The 18218-nt window shown below is 35.4% G+C and overlaps 1 protein-coding gene across 5 annotated transcripts in view; it reads left to right on the forward strand.

Annotated features, from left to right (window-relative positions):
* The window catches only part of Mical (Molecule interacting with CasL), a 169710-nt gene that overhangs the window by 59915 nt on the left and 91577 nt on the right, over positions 1-18218 (forward strand). For all 5 annotated transcript variants that reach the window (XM_074182065.1, XM_074182073.1, XM_074182075.1 and 2 more), the window contains exons 2-3: positions 11311-11498; positions 17772-18009. In XM_074182065.1, coding sequence (XP_074038166.1) covers positions 11362-11498; positions 17772-18009 — 375 coding nt within the window. In that variant the 5' untranslated portion in view covers positions 11311-11361. The remainder of the gene's footprint in view (positions 1-11310; positions 11499-17771; positions 18010-18218) is intronic.

Here is an 18218-nt window from a genome sequence, read left to right on the forward strand (position 1 = left end):
TACACTTCCTCAACAGCGCTGGAGGTGATCGTTTTCGAGATATTTACAATTTTTTGTGAAGATGGTGGGAACATTACAAAAACTAAGTATGTTGTGGATCTCGTCAAAATAAACAACTTTTTCCTATAAAATGTTCATCGAAAAATCATTCGTTTTCGAAATATGAATAAATGAAATTACAAAAAACTTATGACAAAAACCAACCATGTCTTGAGAAATTTCAAATTTCATTTTCTATTAAACGTAAGACCTCGTTAATCCTTAGCTCGTACAGGTTTCGAGTTGTCGTTCGTAGGGGTGCTACAGCTGGCTAACGGAAAAACATATTTTAACAAACGGATACGTTATGGTTTTTTATCAAAATCATCACCAATCATTTGTTGTGTGGCTTTGGTAAGGTTTGTAAATCAAACAGAAATCCTTGGAGAAGAAGAGAATGATAATCCAAAAAAAAAACAATCTCTTTACGGAATAATATATGAATCACCCTGGAGAGTCATAACCACAGAGCCAACCAGTGGGTTTTCCAGAAGCTTGCTTTTATTTTGGACGCTTATAACTTTGTCAAACGTTCAGAACTTGTAACTTCTACTTAAAGGAAATGTTATGAAAACAGCCCTTTATCCAGTTTCATTTTCAATTTCTTCGACGATACGTAAAAAGGCGTCGTGTAAGTGTCCCAGACGTTTAAGACCTAAATGTATTACTAGTTAACTAAGTTATTAATTAACACTCGGAATAATTAAAAGGTCCTGGAAAATTGGAATTGGTGGGATGAGATTGAAACATGTACAAACAAACAAAGGTCTCCGAATGTTAGGAATCACACGTCAAAAGGTAAGACCTCGATAGTCCTTAGCTCGCACAAGTTTCGACCTCGGAGGGTTGTCGTTCGTAGGGGTGTGACAGCTGGTTAACGGAAAAACAGTTTTTTTTAACAGATAGATTCTTTTCGAGAAACATTTTTTGGCAAAAGTTTGTGATTGATTTAAAATTTCGTCATATGAAGCCACGAAACTTTCTGAACTACAGAAAGTTTCGTGGCCCGCTTTTCTTGAATACGACCCCATATCTCTGTTGTTTATAATGCAACTCCGAGCATATTTGGAATGATGTATATGCATTTTTTTTAATTGACGGGGGCTAATTGAGTCAATTATTCACGACAAACATTGAAGAAGTCAATATAAATGAAAACTATTTTCTAATTTTAATCAAGAATTCCCTAAAAACCTTACGTGTGAAATAATTTTGAGAGAGCTCGAAAACTTATGAATGAAAGGCTCGAAAAAGGAGTTGAAAATCCTGTTTTGACAAATGAAAGTAATTATAACTCCTAAATAATGTTATTCTGGATTACCAATAACTTCCAAATATTTCTTTTTCATCTGTTTGTAAAAATATAGAAATGAAACATTCTCTTTCTAACGTTTTTTAATTCATCAGGAAAAATATATATTTTCATTGATCAAAAAAATGCACATTTTCAATAATTTTAGAAAATTATTCAATATGAGACATGTATATAGAATAAACGTTTGTTTGAAAGTTGTCGACAATGTTTCATGGTAAATTTTACTAGTTCGGACTTCCATTGTCCGAACTAGAACAAATAAAAATTAGAGTGGTTAGCTAAAATATCAATAAAATGAATAAAATAATGTTGTAAATCATGCACTAAAGAAAATAACGGCGACCGCCACTGGTAGCCATAAACCCCAACTGTGACGTTGTCAAGGCCGTGTGCAGCCCCACCTTTGATGGAATCGCGACGAATATTCCACCGGCTTCGATGGAATTCCGACGAATTTTCTATGGCCTTCGATTACCAAATATACACTCGCCTATCGCGACAGTCAAGCGAAAGTGTCAGTGCGGTACGCGGAGCGATCGAATAAAGCAATAGATATTTGAATAATTTGAATATGACTTGAAGTTTCAGATGAAGTGTTTTGTTATATCAATAGGGAAATAAAGTTGAGCCTGATTATTGTTTCGTGTAGCCAATTATTGGTAAACCCACTGGGAAATAAGTAACAATAAAATAATCAAGATAAAAGATGAATATGAAAAAAAGAATAAAAAGAAACAATCAATTTAAGAAATACAAAAAAAATTTGAAAAAGTAAAAAATAAAAAAAAGAATTCAGACCACGTTATCTCACGACGTTTCGATTATCTTCACCCGAAGATGGTAGAAATGTTGATGAGCTGCTGCACTATTTGGTGTAAGATTTGATAACTGCAACAATATTTGTATTCCATTCTCAAATAATGTTTGAATCGAGCAGTTTTCTTCTTCAAATCCTGCAGCAAGTTGATCCAAATTCGAGTGTATTCAAAAAGTTTTTCCCTTTTTGAAGAGGCGCAGAAGTCGTGTCACAGACATTTTTACTGTAGGCAGATACAACACGTGTTTTTTAGAACTAGGATATTTATCAAAACTTTTTGAAGAATATATTTCAGTTTCTGCATTTCCTTTGCCAACATTTTTCAAAGAAAATATCTTGTTGATGAGATATAGAGTACGACCAATTAAAATGACAAGTCAATTTATATATTCCGTTGTTATGACTGCAGTTTTTTCATGTTTCGATTTATCAATAGCTGTTTCAATGATGAGAATATATGCATCATCTTTGGCATGTTTTGTTGTGATATCAACAGCTTGTAGTTTTCGAATACTATTCATACTATACAGGGTGTAACTTAAGTATTTGTTAAAATATTCAGTAACGTTAGTTACAAATAAAAGTGATTAAAAACATATAAAGTTTCAATTCTCTCTTTTCTTCATTATGATTTCATACCACGTAGTAACGGCTACATCCATCAATTTATTTCTCAAGTATCTACCTAGATTCAACTCCCTATATAATAGGTACAAAAACATTCATAGAAGAACTATAAGGACTGCAAAACAACTCCATTATATGAAAAAATGGAAATATCTGCAAACAAACAAAAAGAAAGCTGGGCAATCATCAATGACCTCAGGGGAAAATAGAATATTGCTCCTACGAAAACTGACCTAAAATCTGATTGTATTAACAAATATTACTGCACTGTGGCACATAATTTATCTAAAAAATATAAAATCCAGTATTAATCCCTTGACTTTTCTTAAAGACAAATCAGTTTCAGATACGTTTTTTTTCATGCCTACAGATGTTATGGAAATTATAAAAATTCTTAAAGAAATAAAAAATTTAAACTCAGCTGGTTGGGATAACATTGGCATAATAGTATATTATGCAACGATCATGTAATGATGGTTATTAAGATACGAGCATTAACCGGGATACGAAACGAGCCGAAGGCGAGTTTTGTATGGTATATGCGAGTGTATTAATAACCATTGCATGAGAGCCGCATACGCTATTTTTTCTAAACCCGATAAATAATGAAAAACTATAAATATTATATTTGTATTGAACACATTTACAGTAATTAACTAATATTTTTTTTAAAAAAACACAAACTTAATGGTATTATCATGGATATATGAAAACTATAAAGATTCTAATTATATTTATATTGAATATAACAACTGTAATTAATCTGATCTTTTAAAAATATTGGAGTCGATGGTATTCCTTCTATATCGCTGTTTTCAGACATTTTGATAATATAGGTAGGTAATATGAAAACTGATTTTGACAAATAAAGCAATTAGTTACTTAGGTTAGAATCTAGGACAAACAAAGGAACAGGATTCTTGATTGAAAAATTATGGGTTTCTATTGGTTGATAATCTGTATCGTTATGAAAAATCTGTATCATAATGGATATCATTATGAAACGGATTATGGTCATTTAAGTGTATTGTTAGAGTACGGGTGTAGAAAAAAGTATTTACCAAGTGGTTCAACTCCGCTATCACCGTCTTGGTGGAAGCTATAAACACAAGCTTCATAACGGGTGTATTTCCGGCATGTTTAAAAACAGCCATTGTTATTTCTTTGCACAAAGGAGGCGACACTAACAATCCTGCCAACTTTAGGCCTATTTCTATGCTACCTACCCTTGCTAAAATCATAGAAAAACTTGTTAAACAAAGAATTATGATGTTTGTAAATAAGCATATTATTAGTAGCAGTCAGTTTGGGTTTCAGAGTTTGAAAAACACGGAAGGTGCTATGTTTCATCTACTGGAAAACGTGTATCTCAATTTAAATAATCGTGAAATAGCAGCGGCAGTTTTTTGCGATCTCTCAAAAGCTTTCAATTGCGTGGATCATGAAATTCTGCTGCAAAAACCAGAACTGTATGGCTTTAGAGATATATCTTTGAAATGGTTCAGATCATACCTGTCAGAACGTACTCAGAAAGTCTAACTCCCAAACAACATATCCCATCTTCAGACAGGCACTTGTGGTGTTCCACAAGGATCGGTTCTAGGTCCAATTCTCCTCTTATTATATATCAAAGACCTAGCCCGCATTATTATAACCGCAGAAATAACCCAATTCGCTATTGACACTACATTATTTTGGCATTGCAAGAGTGAAAGGGAGCTGCATGATTTGATCAGCATGGATATTATGAAAATAAAAACTGGTGTGATGCTAATCTCTTGTCATTTAATATCTCAAAAACTAGCATCATCACCCTCAAGTGCTCCAAACTGGATATCTACCTGGGTACTCAATTAATAGAAAACAAAATGTCGGCAAAATTTCTGGGATTATACATTGATAAAAATTTAGATTTTGAAGGTCACATAAATAACCTATGTAAAAAAATTTCATCAGGATGCTTTGCAGTCAGAGTATCAGCAAATGAATTGGGCACTAATATGGCAATAAATGTGAACTTTGCTCTCATCGATTCCCATCTGAGATACGGTATTTGTTTTTGGGGAACGTGTTGCCAATACATGTTAGATAGGATGTTTGTACTACAAAAAAAGAGGAGTTAGAAATATGTGTAGAGTTGGATTCAGAGATTCCTGTCGACCTTTATTCAGAATGCATAAAATATTGACCTTGCCTTCCATACTTATATTGGAAATGTTATGTCTGATGCAAAAAATACAGGACGGAAATTTTCATTTCACCACGATGAAATACCAGAAATGAACTCAATATAGGTTTACCGATTCCAATGTCATCAAAAATAGAGGGGTCTTTCATATATAATGGAAAAAAATGTTAAATCATTTGCCAATTGAGATCAAAGGCATAACATGTACCACTAAATTTAGAAATTCGTAAAAAAGCTTCTGATTTCAAAGGCCTTTTATTCCTTAACAGAATTCTATTCAGACAGAAATTTAAAAGATATAAACAATTAATTTTAATTATTGTGTTTCAATACCTATACTGGTATGTAAACTATGTTACTTTTTTAACTTTTTGTTTGATGTTTACATTTAGCTCCGAACTGTATAGTTGAAAATGTTTACGAAGTTGATACTGTTATTTTTTATACATTCACTTTCATATTTTTATGCTTTATAGTTTTTATATTCTCATGCGTACATTTATGTGTTGCATAAGAATATTCATTATCATTATTATTTATTTCAATATGTAGCATATGAATATTATTACACTCTGACTGACTACTTTTTCACCCTAAAATGCTGAAATAATAACAGTTTGACTATGATATTTCATCTTCGACAATAAAGTACATTTTGATTTGACAAGCTGTACTTATGTTACACCCTGTATAATAGGGGTCCATATTCTCAGGTATAATTTTTAATGTTATGAAAGACTCTGAAAGTTTAAGTATTTTAAAGGATATGCACTTAATTATTTTACACTTAAAATGTAATTAAAGTATTTCCCTTAATAAAATTTTTAATTACAGGAGTAGGTAAGTGTTATTAAATGAATGGATACTCAATTAACGAAAAATAAATAAACAAATATAACGTGATGGTTAATAAAAAATTAAAATTATTTAGAATTATGTATTTACCAATTATTTATAGACTATATTCGGTTTGTTTACTATCGGTTGACTTCGGTTGATAGTCAAGTCTAAATAATTAAACGCTGGGCGCTTTGCGCCCTCTATCTCAAAAATAGGACAAGGTATAGAAACATTTTTCAAACAAAATTTGTAGAGAAGTTGATCCTCTACAATATTCATAGTGGATACAAATAGCATAAAACCTCTAGGAAACGAGATATTTGCAAAAAATGTGCAAAAAATCGTTTTTTTTTACCTTTGACCTTAGATTCCTTAGATAGTGGCGGCCGTAAATACGATAAGTACGTTTGAGACAAGATTAGAGCAGTCAAAATAAAGGTTTATGCAAGTTTATAGAGGGAGAATATGTTTATTTATTCTTCAAAATACAGGACCTTATTGACAAACACTGGTAAAAAAAATCTGTTTTAAAATCTGTTTTAAAATCATACGAACGACAACTCTCAGAAGTTGAGAAACTTGTGCGAGCTAAGGACTAACGAGGTAACCAGGTAACCAGATAAATTCTCTCGAGAAAAATATCTGGTCGAGGCGGGAATCGAACCCACGGCCTTCCGATCGTGAGTCGGGCGCACTACCACCAAGGCCAATTCCACTACATAGTTACATGACAATAATACATATAATAATCACATCTAGGTAAAAGTACACACATATTATTACATATAAGCACCGTCAATTTCATATCACTTCGTCATTAAAATATTCTGTCAGATTGTAATAGGTTTTAGATGCCAGTCTTTCATGTAACTTATTCCTAAAAGTTTTAAGAGAATCCATGTTCTTTATATCTTCAGGAAGTTTATCATACTCTTTGACACCGACGTAAATTATTGAGTCTTTGATCAGTGTGGATTTGGGCACTGCATTCCGTGCAGTGCAGTTATATAGATGAAAAATTGAACACGAAAAACTTCTCTGGAAAACTGAGGTCTTGTGTTGTGAACATGTGATTACCTTTTTGTTTCTCAAATTTATGTTGTGTACGTCTGTCCTGAATGTTATTTTACGATATAAATAAGGCGGATTTCTGTATAATATAATTTTATAAAATAAACATATTGAATGAAATTTGAACATATCTTTCATGTTAAACCAGTTCAGTTCATCAAGCTTGTGGGACACATGTTCATACTTCCTTATTCCATATATATATATATATATATATATATATATATATATATATATATTATATATAACAAGATCTCACATTCAATATATTAAACAAAACCATACACATTCCTAGAGAAGATCTAACGCGAAGAAGAGTACCTGATGAAGAACAAATACAGGCAAATTTACCTAAAGTACCTGAAATACCTGAGTTAAGACGCTCTAACCGTATAAAGAGACAGACAACAGGATGACCAGTTCAGTTTGAGGAGTGCCAAAAGATGACAGTACTACCAACTGTCGAAAGCGCTCGCAGATAATTAATAGAAGATATAAATTACTTCATTATTCAGGTGCAGTTTCAAGTTATTTTTACCTAATGGTGCATGAGCATTGCTTCCAAATACTAGCGCTACTGATTTTTTTGGATTGAGCACAAGGGTATGCTGTTAGGCAACGTTTGATATAGTTTCTAAGCCATTGTTCAATTTTCTAGCAGCATTGTTCAGGTCATCAACTTCGAAAGGGAGGTATAGCTGAATGTCATCAGCATACATATGTATTTTACAATGTTCAACGTGTTTATAAATTGGCTAGTATAAAGTATAAAAAAATGGTCCCAAAACTGATTTGTGAATTTCAAATTGGTATCTATGTTAAGTACCAAGAATTCTATATTGTTGTCAGATGATATAGAGTCAGCACCTAATTTTTATATTCGGAAGAAGACATTTATATATGAGAAATTTGTTTTATTGAAATTTTAAACGTAGAAAATTTGCATCGCACCACTACTTTATTTTTTAAGGTCTCTTATAAGATTTTTTCGGACCAAATTAACATCTTCAGAGTGCCATGGAGTTGAATCGGATGGTCTACCGGTATCAGAGAAAGTGCCACAAGGATCTATCCTTTGGGCCCTTGCCTTTTAGCTTTTATCTGTAATTTGTATCTGTTTGTAAAAAATGCAATATACATCACTATGCAGATGACACGCAATTATATTTCTCTTTTCCGTTTCGTGATTTTACATAAGAATTCTATATTGCCGTCAGATGATATAGAATCAGCACCTAATTGTATATTCGGAAGAAGACACAAGAAGAACCACAACTTGATTTTTTGTAACCTTTTTTCGAAGCACCTTTGTAACCTTTTTTCAGAGTGCCATAGAATGGTAGTGTCGTCGGCAAATAAAGTGAAGGAACCAGATATATCTAAGAGGGAAGATATGGACCTAAAACTGACCCTTGGGGTACTCGCCGAATAATTTTTAGTAATCCGGATGTATGATCAGTTTCAACCAGTTGGTTTCGATCTCTAATTCTGAGATACTTGCCCAATTATGATTATTATGACTAGCTAACGAATTGCCTTACGCCCGGTTACGTTTACTTTCGAATTGTCGAAACGATCTTATTAAGCTTTGCTAATTGACTTGGCTGTTTGCTTTGAGTTAATGAAATTGAGATTTAATGCAAACTACCTCGCATAATGCATTTAATTTGTCACGGTCGATGCGGAAATTGTATATTACGAATGTAATACGGATTGCGGTTGTTTCTTTTAATGAATTTACTCGATTTTCAAGGTTCGATTCCGCTTCATTCGCATAGGTATTTATTTCGTCATGTGTAATTTTTCAAGAAATGCTACGTTTAATGATGTATTATACGCTTTACCGGTTCGGTTCATTGTAGCAACTTTCATTCCGTACATTCTCGATGTTTTATCCTTAGGAAAATGTACGTGCGACACGTGAATTATATTTTTCTATCAAACGTTCGGTCCCAATATTGGCTCTCAACATTTCAGTGAAAATTTAAGTGTATAGTTCAAGTAGACGATATAGTGCAACTTTCTTCGAAAGCTTCTGATGATTCCTCTTCCATATTCTCTGTTTCACTATGAATGTCGTCATTTAAATCAATAATGAATTTATTTCCATCATTAATATGGAAGTGTCCAATCTTCATATAGTCTTTTTCAACTAAAACTACTTTTTTAATCCTTTTCTGCCAGTCTTCTTCCGTAATATTTGATACTTCTTCTTTAATTAGCTTTATTAGTACCTATCTTTTAAAATTTTGGAAAATATTTTTTACGCCTGATGCTTTGTTTCAATTTTCACCAAATCAACTTGATGGGATTGAAAACACAAAAATAGGGGGGAAGTCTCAGTATGGTGTGTCCATACTTTTCAGCAATACTCTCAAGGGCATACACTTTTTCAAATGTTTTTGTCTGTAAAACTTCATCTCGTTATTACTATTAGTACTTATCCAAGGACGCCACATTTTAAACAAATAACAAAAATGTTAAGTGATTATAACTGCACCAATATCGAATTTCAACACTCAAATCGCAATCAGTTCCTGAACTGAACACGACGGCGATAACCATCCCCGCAATCCCGATTTCTATTCGTCACCGTAACATGACTTCAAATTTAATTTTATGACTCTTCAGCTAATTATAAAACTCAGTTAGTAAAAATCATCCAATACGAACCGCCAAATCTACAGTCTACGTGGATTAGTTCGCTGCCGGTTGCTTTCTATGCATCGTTTTTTTGGTCTTTGAGAGTGCCGCCACCTTTAAATGTCCACAATATCGTTTACTTCGACTATACTTGAGAAGGAAATGATTTTAAGGGGAGTTTTTGGGTAAAAAAACGATCTCACGGAGTTTCGTGATCATTTTTACAGTCAGTGTTGATATGATTTACCCCGAAGTGGTTGACCTATAGTTATCCAGAATGAGGATTTGAGGAGCCTGATGGAGACTGATCTAGAGGATTCATATCAGGACTGCGAGCTGACCAATTTTGAGATCCTGCACGTCCAATCCAGCAATTAGGGAGGATGTCAGTGTAGGATTCACCTGTTAATCTTGCTGGTAGAAAAAAAAGGGCCAATTAGATAGCCACCAATCATTCCTACTCGAATATTCAGCAAAAATTGCTGAAAATGACTCTCTATAATAACCTGGGGATTTTCGTCTGTCCAAAAATGGTTAATGTGAAAGTTCATAATAGGATCTTGTGGAAAATTTGCTTCGTCCGTAGATAAAATATTTGGTACAATTTTTTTATTGTGCTATCGTATGAATCAACCACCTGCAAAACATCAATTTTGGGTGAAAATCCCGAGGCAGTTGAGCTTGGACCCGCTGCATGTGATATGGGTATAGGAGGTTTCTTTTTAGAACTGTCCATATGGTTCTTCGGCTGACTCCTAGCCCAGAATCCTCTTCTATCGCATCAAGTATGTACAGCTTGTTCTAGTTCAGGCGTTATTACAGTTTCTGGTCTTCCACCTCTTGCATTCTTATTAAAACTCCCAGTATCACATAATCTTGCATATAGCGATCTGAATGTTTCAACACGTGGAATTACTCTGTTAAAATGTCTGTCCTGGTAAATCCATGATTTTTCCCCATTTCCATATGCTAATTCATAAATAAAGTGCATGTCAGCCATTTCAGCTTTATTAAAATCATTCATAATGGAATCACTACTAATTGACAACTCTGACTTTCACTGATATGACAACACTATCACTGTCAGATGGACTCCATGGCAGGTGGTCATAATATGTAAAGTGGCTTCAATTTTTTTTCTCGAAAACGAAGCTTGATATGAAGAAAACACAAGTGACGAAAAGGTTGTATTTTTAGTTGATTAATCTAAGAAAATAAAAACTACAACAACAAGTCAGTGTCGTACTTTTTTTTTCAATATTGTTGGGTGTGGTGCCCACTGAGACGCCACTGGGTCTAATAATTTAAATCTAGTTCGGGCTAAATAAGCGCCTCATTATTTCAAATAACTGTAGCAAATTAAAACCAAATTGGTGTAATGATATTCATGATATTTTATAAATACCGTTTTTTTTTTAAACTTCAACGCCCTGTATTTCAGAAACGAACATATGTTCATAAGAAATTTTTTCTTAAAACGACGTATAACTGAAGTTTCGTACCGTAGTTAGGAAACACCCTGTATTCGGCTAAGTTTGGATCGAATTTGGATTTTAAACCCCGCAAAATGACTGCATTAAAAAGTTCTACAAACTCTGTAATTTTAGGGCCGAAACAACATCAAACAAAGCGGGAAAAATTGGAACATGTTTTACTTATACTACCAGTGTTTAAAATGGAAACTTGTATACTTATCCTATTTCTTTCTTTCGTACATCAATTGCGTTGTTTGTTTATGAAAGAGATTCCATAAACGTTGTTTTGTTTCAGATATCTTCCCGAACGAAATCGTAACCGCTACAGATTCCTGCTACTACTACAATGGACCGCAATAATCAGACCATCCAGCACGGAGGCGGCGGTAGGCCCGTCTCCGGGCTGGAAGCCGCCAACGCCAACGAATATTTCGACCAGTTCCTAAATGCGACCAGTTTGAAACACATTTTGGGATACTACAGGTAGTAGGCGATACGACCGAAATAAAAACGTCGATTTTTGGCAGCTCTAACTGAATGTATCTTTAGCACGTGGAAAGCTCGCTGACATTTTGTTTATTTGTCGACACGAGTTTATATCGAATGCTGGGGTTTTGTTATTGTATTTGTCGGCAGGAATTCGAGAAAAAGTGCAGTTGAAGTCAGTTGAATCGTCAATATCGGATAAGGATTTCATTTGGAGCACTTGTATTTTTTCTAAGTTGGCTACTCTGTTGATTCGTCATTAGTGCCAGTTGGTGTTTCTATTGCCGATTTTTTGAGTTTTATTTACTGTTCGAAAGTTGTTTTCGTTGTATTCATTTTCCATTTAGTTTCTTCAATATTTGAAGTAACGTCGTGATATAACGTCGTGAAGTAGCGTGTGATATAACTGATAATTACACATAGTAGCCAACTCAGAAAAAAATCATGTGATCCGAATGATCCCAAGGGATCCCAAGCTTTTTGATTTCCATATATCTGTAATCTGAAAGTGAAATAAGGAAAACTGGGTGTTTATTCAATTATATCGAGTGGTCCAACGAAAAGTATGCACTTTGCTTTTCTCCTTTTTTTGTAACTTAACGCAAAAATGCTCGGACAGGTCAATTTTGCTTTTGAGGGGGACACATTTTAGATGTATTTTTCTACCTGTGCCTTCAACCCCCTAGCGAGGGTGAGTAACAACCCTAAAATGTTAAATAGAAAGTGGGGTCGAGTGATATATCATTTGATACCTAATGAAAATGCATTAATGAAAATGCAAAAAAAAAAGGCATTTTTATCACTACTACATTCCTCAATTCCTCTCGTGCGTTTTTTGGTTCAAATAACAACAGCAGATAAGTGTAGAAAAAAAATTTAGGCAAACGTTCATTGATTCAGTTCGGTTGCTTTTGAAATTATTTCAACTTTACTGTAAAAATGGTTTATTCCATTCCTGAACGAGTTGAAATTGTAAAACTGTATTATCAACATGATAGTTGTGCTAGACTTACTGCTCGCCTCTTTAATAACAGTCATCCCGGGAAAAATGTGAATGATTCGTACGTTGCCAAGTTAGTCCAAAAGTTTGTCGATACCGGATCTGTCTGTAATGTGAAACACCAGCCACGGAAACCGATCAGAAATGAAGCAGTGGAAGTCGCTGTTTTGGGACATGTTGAATTGGATCATACTCAAAGTACCCGTCAGCTTGCTGCAGCCTCAGGTGTCTCCCGTTCGTCCATAATACGGATATTAAAAGCCTATAAATTTCATCCGTACAAAATTAAATTAGTACAGGAACTCAATGAAGATGATCCTGATAGAAGGCTGCAATTTTGTGAACAACTGAGCCAGCTACTAACTGGTGATCCGCATACATCATTCAACACGTGCTTTTCCGATGAGAGTACATTTTTTTGAATGGAGCTGTGAATAGGCATAATTGCCGTTACTGGGATGACAGTAACCCATACTTATTCCGAGAGGTCCATACCCAGTATCCTCAAAAAATCAATGTCTGGTGTGGCATATTAGGTAGTCATATCGTAGGGCCACTTTTTATTCCTGGGAATTTAACTGGTGAGGTCTACCTGAACATGCTTGAAGATACAATTGATCCTCTCATAACAGAAATAATTGAAAATAACCAAAATCATAATGATGATCGGCTTTATTTTCAGCAAGATGGAGCACCTCACTATGTTGCTCCGGTAAGAGAGTTTTTAGATGACCGGTTTTCTGGACGGTGGATTGGAAGGAGAGGCCCCATCGAATGGCGTGCCAGGTCACCTGATTTATCGCCTTCAGACTTTTTCCTTTGGGCACACTTGAAAAATAAATGTTTTGCTACGCAGCCCGAGTCCATAGAAGATCTTCGCCAACAAATTACAGCAGAGTGCAGAAGTATAACACCTGGTATGCTACAGAATGTTAGGAATAGATTTGAACAAAATCTATATTATTGTATGGAAGCAAATGATGGAATCCTACTTCAGCACTTGCTGAAGTAGGATTCTACTAAGTCAATTACACATTTCAAAGTACTGGGTTGTAGTTGTTTTTCTTCATAATACCTGCATGTTTGAGTGAAATACAACAAATTAGGTATCATTGGAAAGATGATTTTGTGCCCTTTCAAATGATATATCACTCGACCCCACTCTCCATTTAAAATTTTAGGGTTGTTACTCACCCTCGCTAAGGGGTTGAAGGCACAGGTAGAAAAATACATCTAAAATGTGTCCCTCTCAAAAGCAAAATTGACCTGTCCGAGCATTTTTGCGTTAAGTTACAAAAAAAGAAAAAAGCAAGGTGCATACTTTTCGTTGGACCACTCTGTATATATTTTTTAACAATACTTTGGAAATACTGCAACTTTTATGTGCATGTATGGAATGTCGATGTGAATGTGAATGTTATTATCTCCATCACCTTATTCTCTTAGTACTGCCAAGTTCTTTTTTCTTCTACTTTTTTTGTAGGCCCACTTCAGCTAAAGAATCACTGGTTGATTCCCCTTCCTTTTGTAATTCGGCCATTCTACTATCTTCGATTGCCTCAGTCAAGTCAGAAATATCTGTAAATAAAAAGTGGTTTTAGTCCACTATAAATTTTTCCAATTACTTTGAGTCGTGAGCATATACACGAATTCAATCTAGAAATCGCATTGGCCTGATCAGGAAAAATCACTCTCGAATGTCTTGAGAAACATCGATGAACGTCTCGAGAAAATTCAATCTTCTGAACGAAAATCTACAAGTCATTCTCTGATTTGCGGATCATCAATCTCAAATGTCTGAAGAAACCTCCATATCTAGGAACTTCAATGCAGAGATAATACGGCATGTTCTGAGAACATCACACTCAAGTCTTGGTGAATTCCAAATATCTAAAAGCTCGAACATCTGAAAAAACGTCAATCTGGACATCCAACTGACTCGACATTATTTGAGGAACATCAATTTTGAATATCTGGAGGAACATCAATCTCGAGCAGCACTGGAAACTTCAGTCAAGAAGTCACGATGACATGATCTGTTAAATGTCTTGAGGAATATCAATCTCAAGAAATATCTGTCGTAACCATCTGTAGGAACGTCAATTTAGAAATTATTGTCTGATTTGAGGAAAATCAATCTGAAATGTCTAGAAAAAAATCTGTTTCTAGCATATTTGAGAACTTATCTAGATATTGAACTGTTTTGGAATAGTTCTTTGATTGGATAAACATCAGTTTTGGAAGTCTGGAGGGCATCTATCTCGAGAATATCTACGTACTTCCATCTAGATATGGAACTGGCAGGAATTGAGGAACATCCAATGTACTAACATGATTTGAGGAACATCTCTCTCAAATGTCTGGAGAGGACATTCATCCCGAAAATATCTAGGAATTTCAATTTAGAAATCTAACTGGCAGGAATTGAGGAACATCCATCATACTTACATGATTTCGGCAACATCAGTCTTAAAAATCAGGAGGGTATCTATCTCGAGAATATCTACGTACCGGCACGAATTGAAGAACATCCAATGTACTAACATGATTTGAGGAACATCTCTCTCAAATGTCTGGAGAGGACATTCATCCCGAAAATATCTAGGAATTTCAATTTAGAAATCTAACTGGCAGGAATTGAGGAACATCCATCATACTTACATGATTTCGGCAACATCAGTCTTAAAAATCAGGAGGGTATCTATCTCGAGAATATCTACGTACTAGCACGAATTGAAGAACATCCAATGTACTAACATGATTTGAGGAACATCACTCAAATGTCTGGAAGACATCCCTCCCGAAAATATCTAGGAACTTCAATGTAGAAATCGAACTGGCAGGTATTGAGGAACATCCATCATACTGACATGCTTTAACTAACACCAGCCTCAAATGTCTGGAGGAACATTCATCTCCAGGGTATCTAGGAACTTCAATCTAGATATGGAACTGGCAGGAATTTAGGAACATCCAATGTACTAACATGGTTTGAGGAACAGCACTCTCAAATGTCTGGAAGGCATCCATCTAGAAAATATCTAGGAACTTCAATCTAGAAATAGAACTGGCAGGAATTGAGAAACATCTATCGTACTAACATGCTTTGACCAACACCAGCCTCAAATGTCTGGAGGAGCATTCATCTCCAGCGTCTCTAGGAACTTCAATCTAGATATGGAACTGGCAGGAATTGAGGAACCCAATGTACTAACATGATTTGGGGAACAGCATTCTCAAATGTCTGGAGAACATTCATTTCGAAAATATCTAGGAACTTCAATCTAGAAATCGAATTGGCAGGAATTGAGCAACATCTATCGTACTAACATGCTTTGACCAACCCTAGCCCCAAATATCTGGAGGAACATTCATCTCCAGCATCTCTAGAAACTTCAATCTAGATATGGAACTGGCAGGAATTGAGGAATATCCAATGTACTAACATGGTTTGAGGAACAGCACTCTCAAATGTCTGGAGGTCATTAATTTCGAAAATATCTAGGAACTTCAATCTAGAAATAGAACTGGCAGGAATTGAGGAACATCCATCATACTAACATGCTTTAACCAACACCAGCCTCAAATGTCTGGAGGAACATTCATCTCCAGCGTCTGTAGAAACTTCAATTTAGATATGGAACTGGCAGAAATTGAGGAACCCAATGTACTAACATGATTTGTGGAACAGCACTCTGAAATGTCTGGAGGACATTCATTTCGAAAATATCTAGGAATTTCAATCCCGAAATAGAACTGGCAGGAATTGAGGAACATCCATCGTACTAACATGCTTTGACCAACACCAGCCTCAAATGTCTGGAGGAGTATTCATGTCCAGCGTCTCTAGGAACTTCAATCTAGATATGGAACTGGCAGAAATTGAGGAACCCAATGTACTAACATGATTTGTGGAACAGCACTCTCAAATGTCTGGAAGACATTAATTTCGAAAATATCTAGGAACTTCAATCTAGAAATAGAACTGGCAGGAATTGAGGAACATCCATCATACTAACATGCTTTAACCAACACCAGCCTCAAATGTCTGGAGGAACATTCATCTCCAGCGTCTGTAGAAACTTCAATTTAGATATGGAACTGGCAGAAATTGAGGAACCCAATGTACTAACATGATTTGTGGAACAGCACTCTGAAATGTCTGGAGGACATTAATTTCGAAAATATCTAGGAACTTCAATCTAGAAATAGAACTGGCAGGAATTGAGGAACATCCATCATACTAACATGCTTTAACCAACACCAGCCTCAAATGTCTGGAGGAACATTCATCTCCAGCGTCTCTAGAAACTTCAACCTAGATATGGAACTGACAGGAATTGAGGAACATCCAATGTACTAACATGATTTGAGGAATAACATTCTCAAATGTCTGGAGAACATTCATTTCGAAAATATCTAGGAACTTCAATCTCGAAATAGAACTGGCAAGAATTGAGGAACATCCATCGTACTAACATGCTTTGACCAACACCAGCCTCAAATGTCTGGAGGAACATTCATCTCTAGGAACTTCAGTCTAGATATGGAACTAGCAGGAATTGAGGAACATCCAATGTACTAACATGATTTGAGGAACAGCACTCTCAAATGCCTGGAAGGCATCCATTTCGAAAATATCTAGGAACTTCAATCTAGAAATTGAAGTGACAAGAATTGGGGAACATTAATCGTACTAACATGATTTCGGCAACATCAATCTCAAAAATCTGGAGGAACTTTACTTTAAGTGATGTTTAAGTTCGATTGAGGATGTTGTTGGCCGATCACAGCGAGGCAAATATTTCACTACATCTCGACCGCTTTTAAATGCACTGGACCACTCACAGGCACGTGTTTTTGATGAAGTCGATTCACCGCAAGACTCATGCAAAACTTTCAGCGCTCCCTAACAAGAAATTCCATTTGCAATGCAAAATTCAAGAAAACTTTTTTGGTTGTTATCTTTATCCATTGTAAAAATTGCAAAACACGTTTGAAGTTAATTAACAAATTGAGTACTGTAAACAAAGTAATTAACATATGGCGCTCAAACTCCGCATGAGCATAGAGGACAGTTGTGCCAACCTAGCCACAAAAATAATTTCGGCGGTCCCTCCACGCGAGCTCTACAAATAATAGAGTCACGAAACTTTCTTGAAAGAATGTACTACTATTGTAGACCTAGGGTGTAGGGTGTAGACCTAGCCTTTTTGTATCTGCCAAAAATCGACCATACCTGTTTATTTTATATCATATTTCGACATTAGGGGCTTGATCGACTATCTCCACCTGAAGCCAGCCGTCATCACGTCATTCTATCCGAAGTTGAGGGCTAACCTGACTTCTTGGAGGGCAAAGGCTCTATGGAAGAAGTTCGATGCTCGGGCTTCGCACAAATGCTACCAGAAGGGGAAATTAGCGGCCGGCACCAGGGTCCTGATCATCGGCGGAGGACCCTGCGGTATGAGGGCAGCCATTGAAGCACAGCTGCTTGGCGCTAAAGTGGTAAGTGCTCGATTATTTTTTATGGTGATACACAAGCACTATAGGACAATCTTAAATCGCTGGAAATAGGCATGATTTTGAATGATCGTTCTTTAATGATGGGAAATAGTCTATAATTACAACGTATATCATATTTCCGCAAAAGTTCAGTATAAAATAAAATTCATCAGTTCAAAATTTATACCAGAACACTTCAAAGTGTCATGGCG

Source organism: Leptinotarsa decemlineata, unplaced genomic scaffold (genome assembly GCF_025532065.1).
Source record: "Leptinotarsa decemlineata unplaced genomic scaffold, Ldec_3_MD MMD2_P_RNA_scaffold_2, whole genome shotgun sequence".
Lineage (NCBI taxonomy): Eukaryota > Metazoa > Arthropoda > Insecta > Coleoptera > Chrysomelidae > Leptinotarsa > Leptinotarsa decemlineata.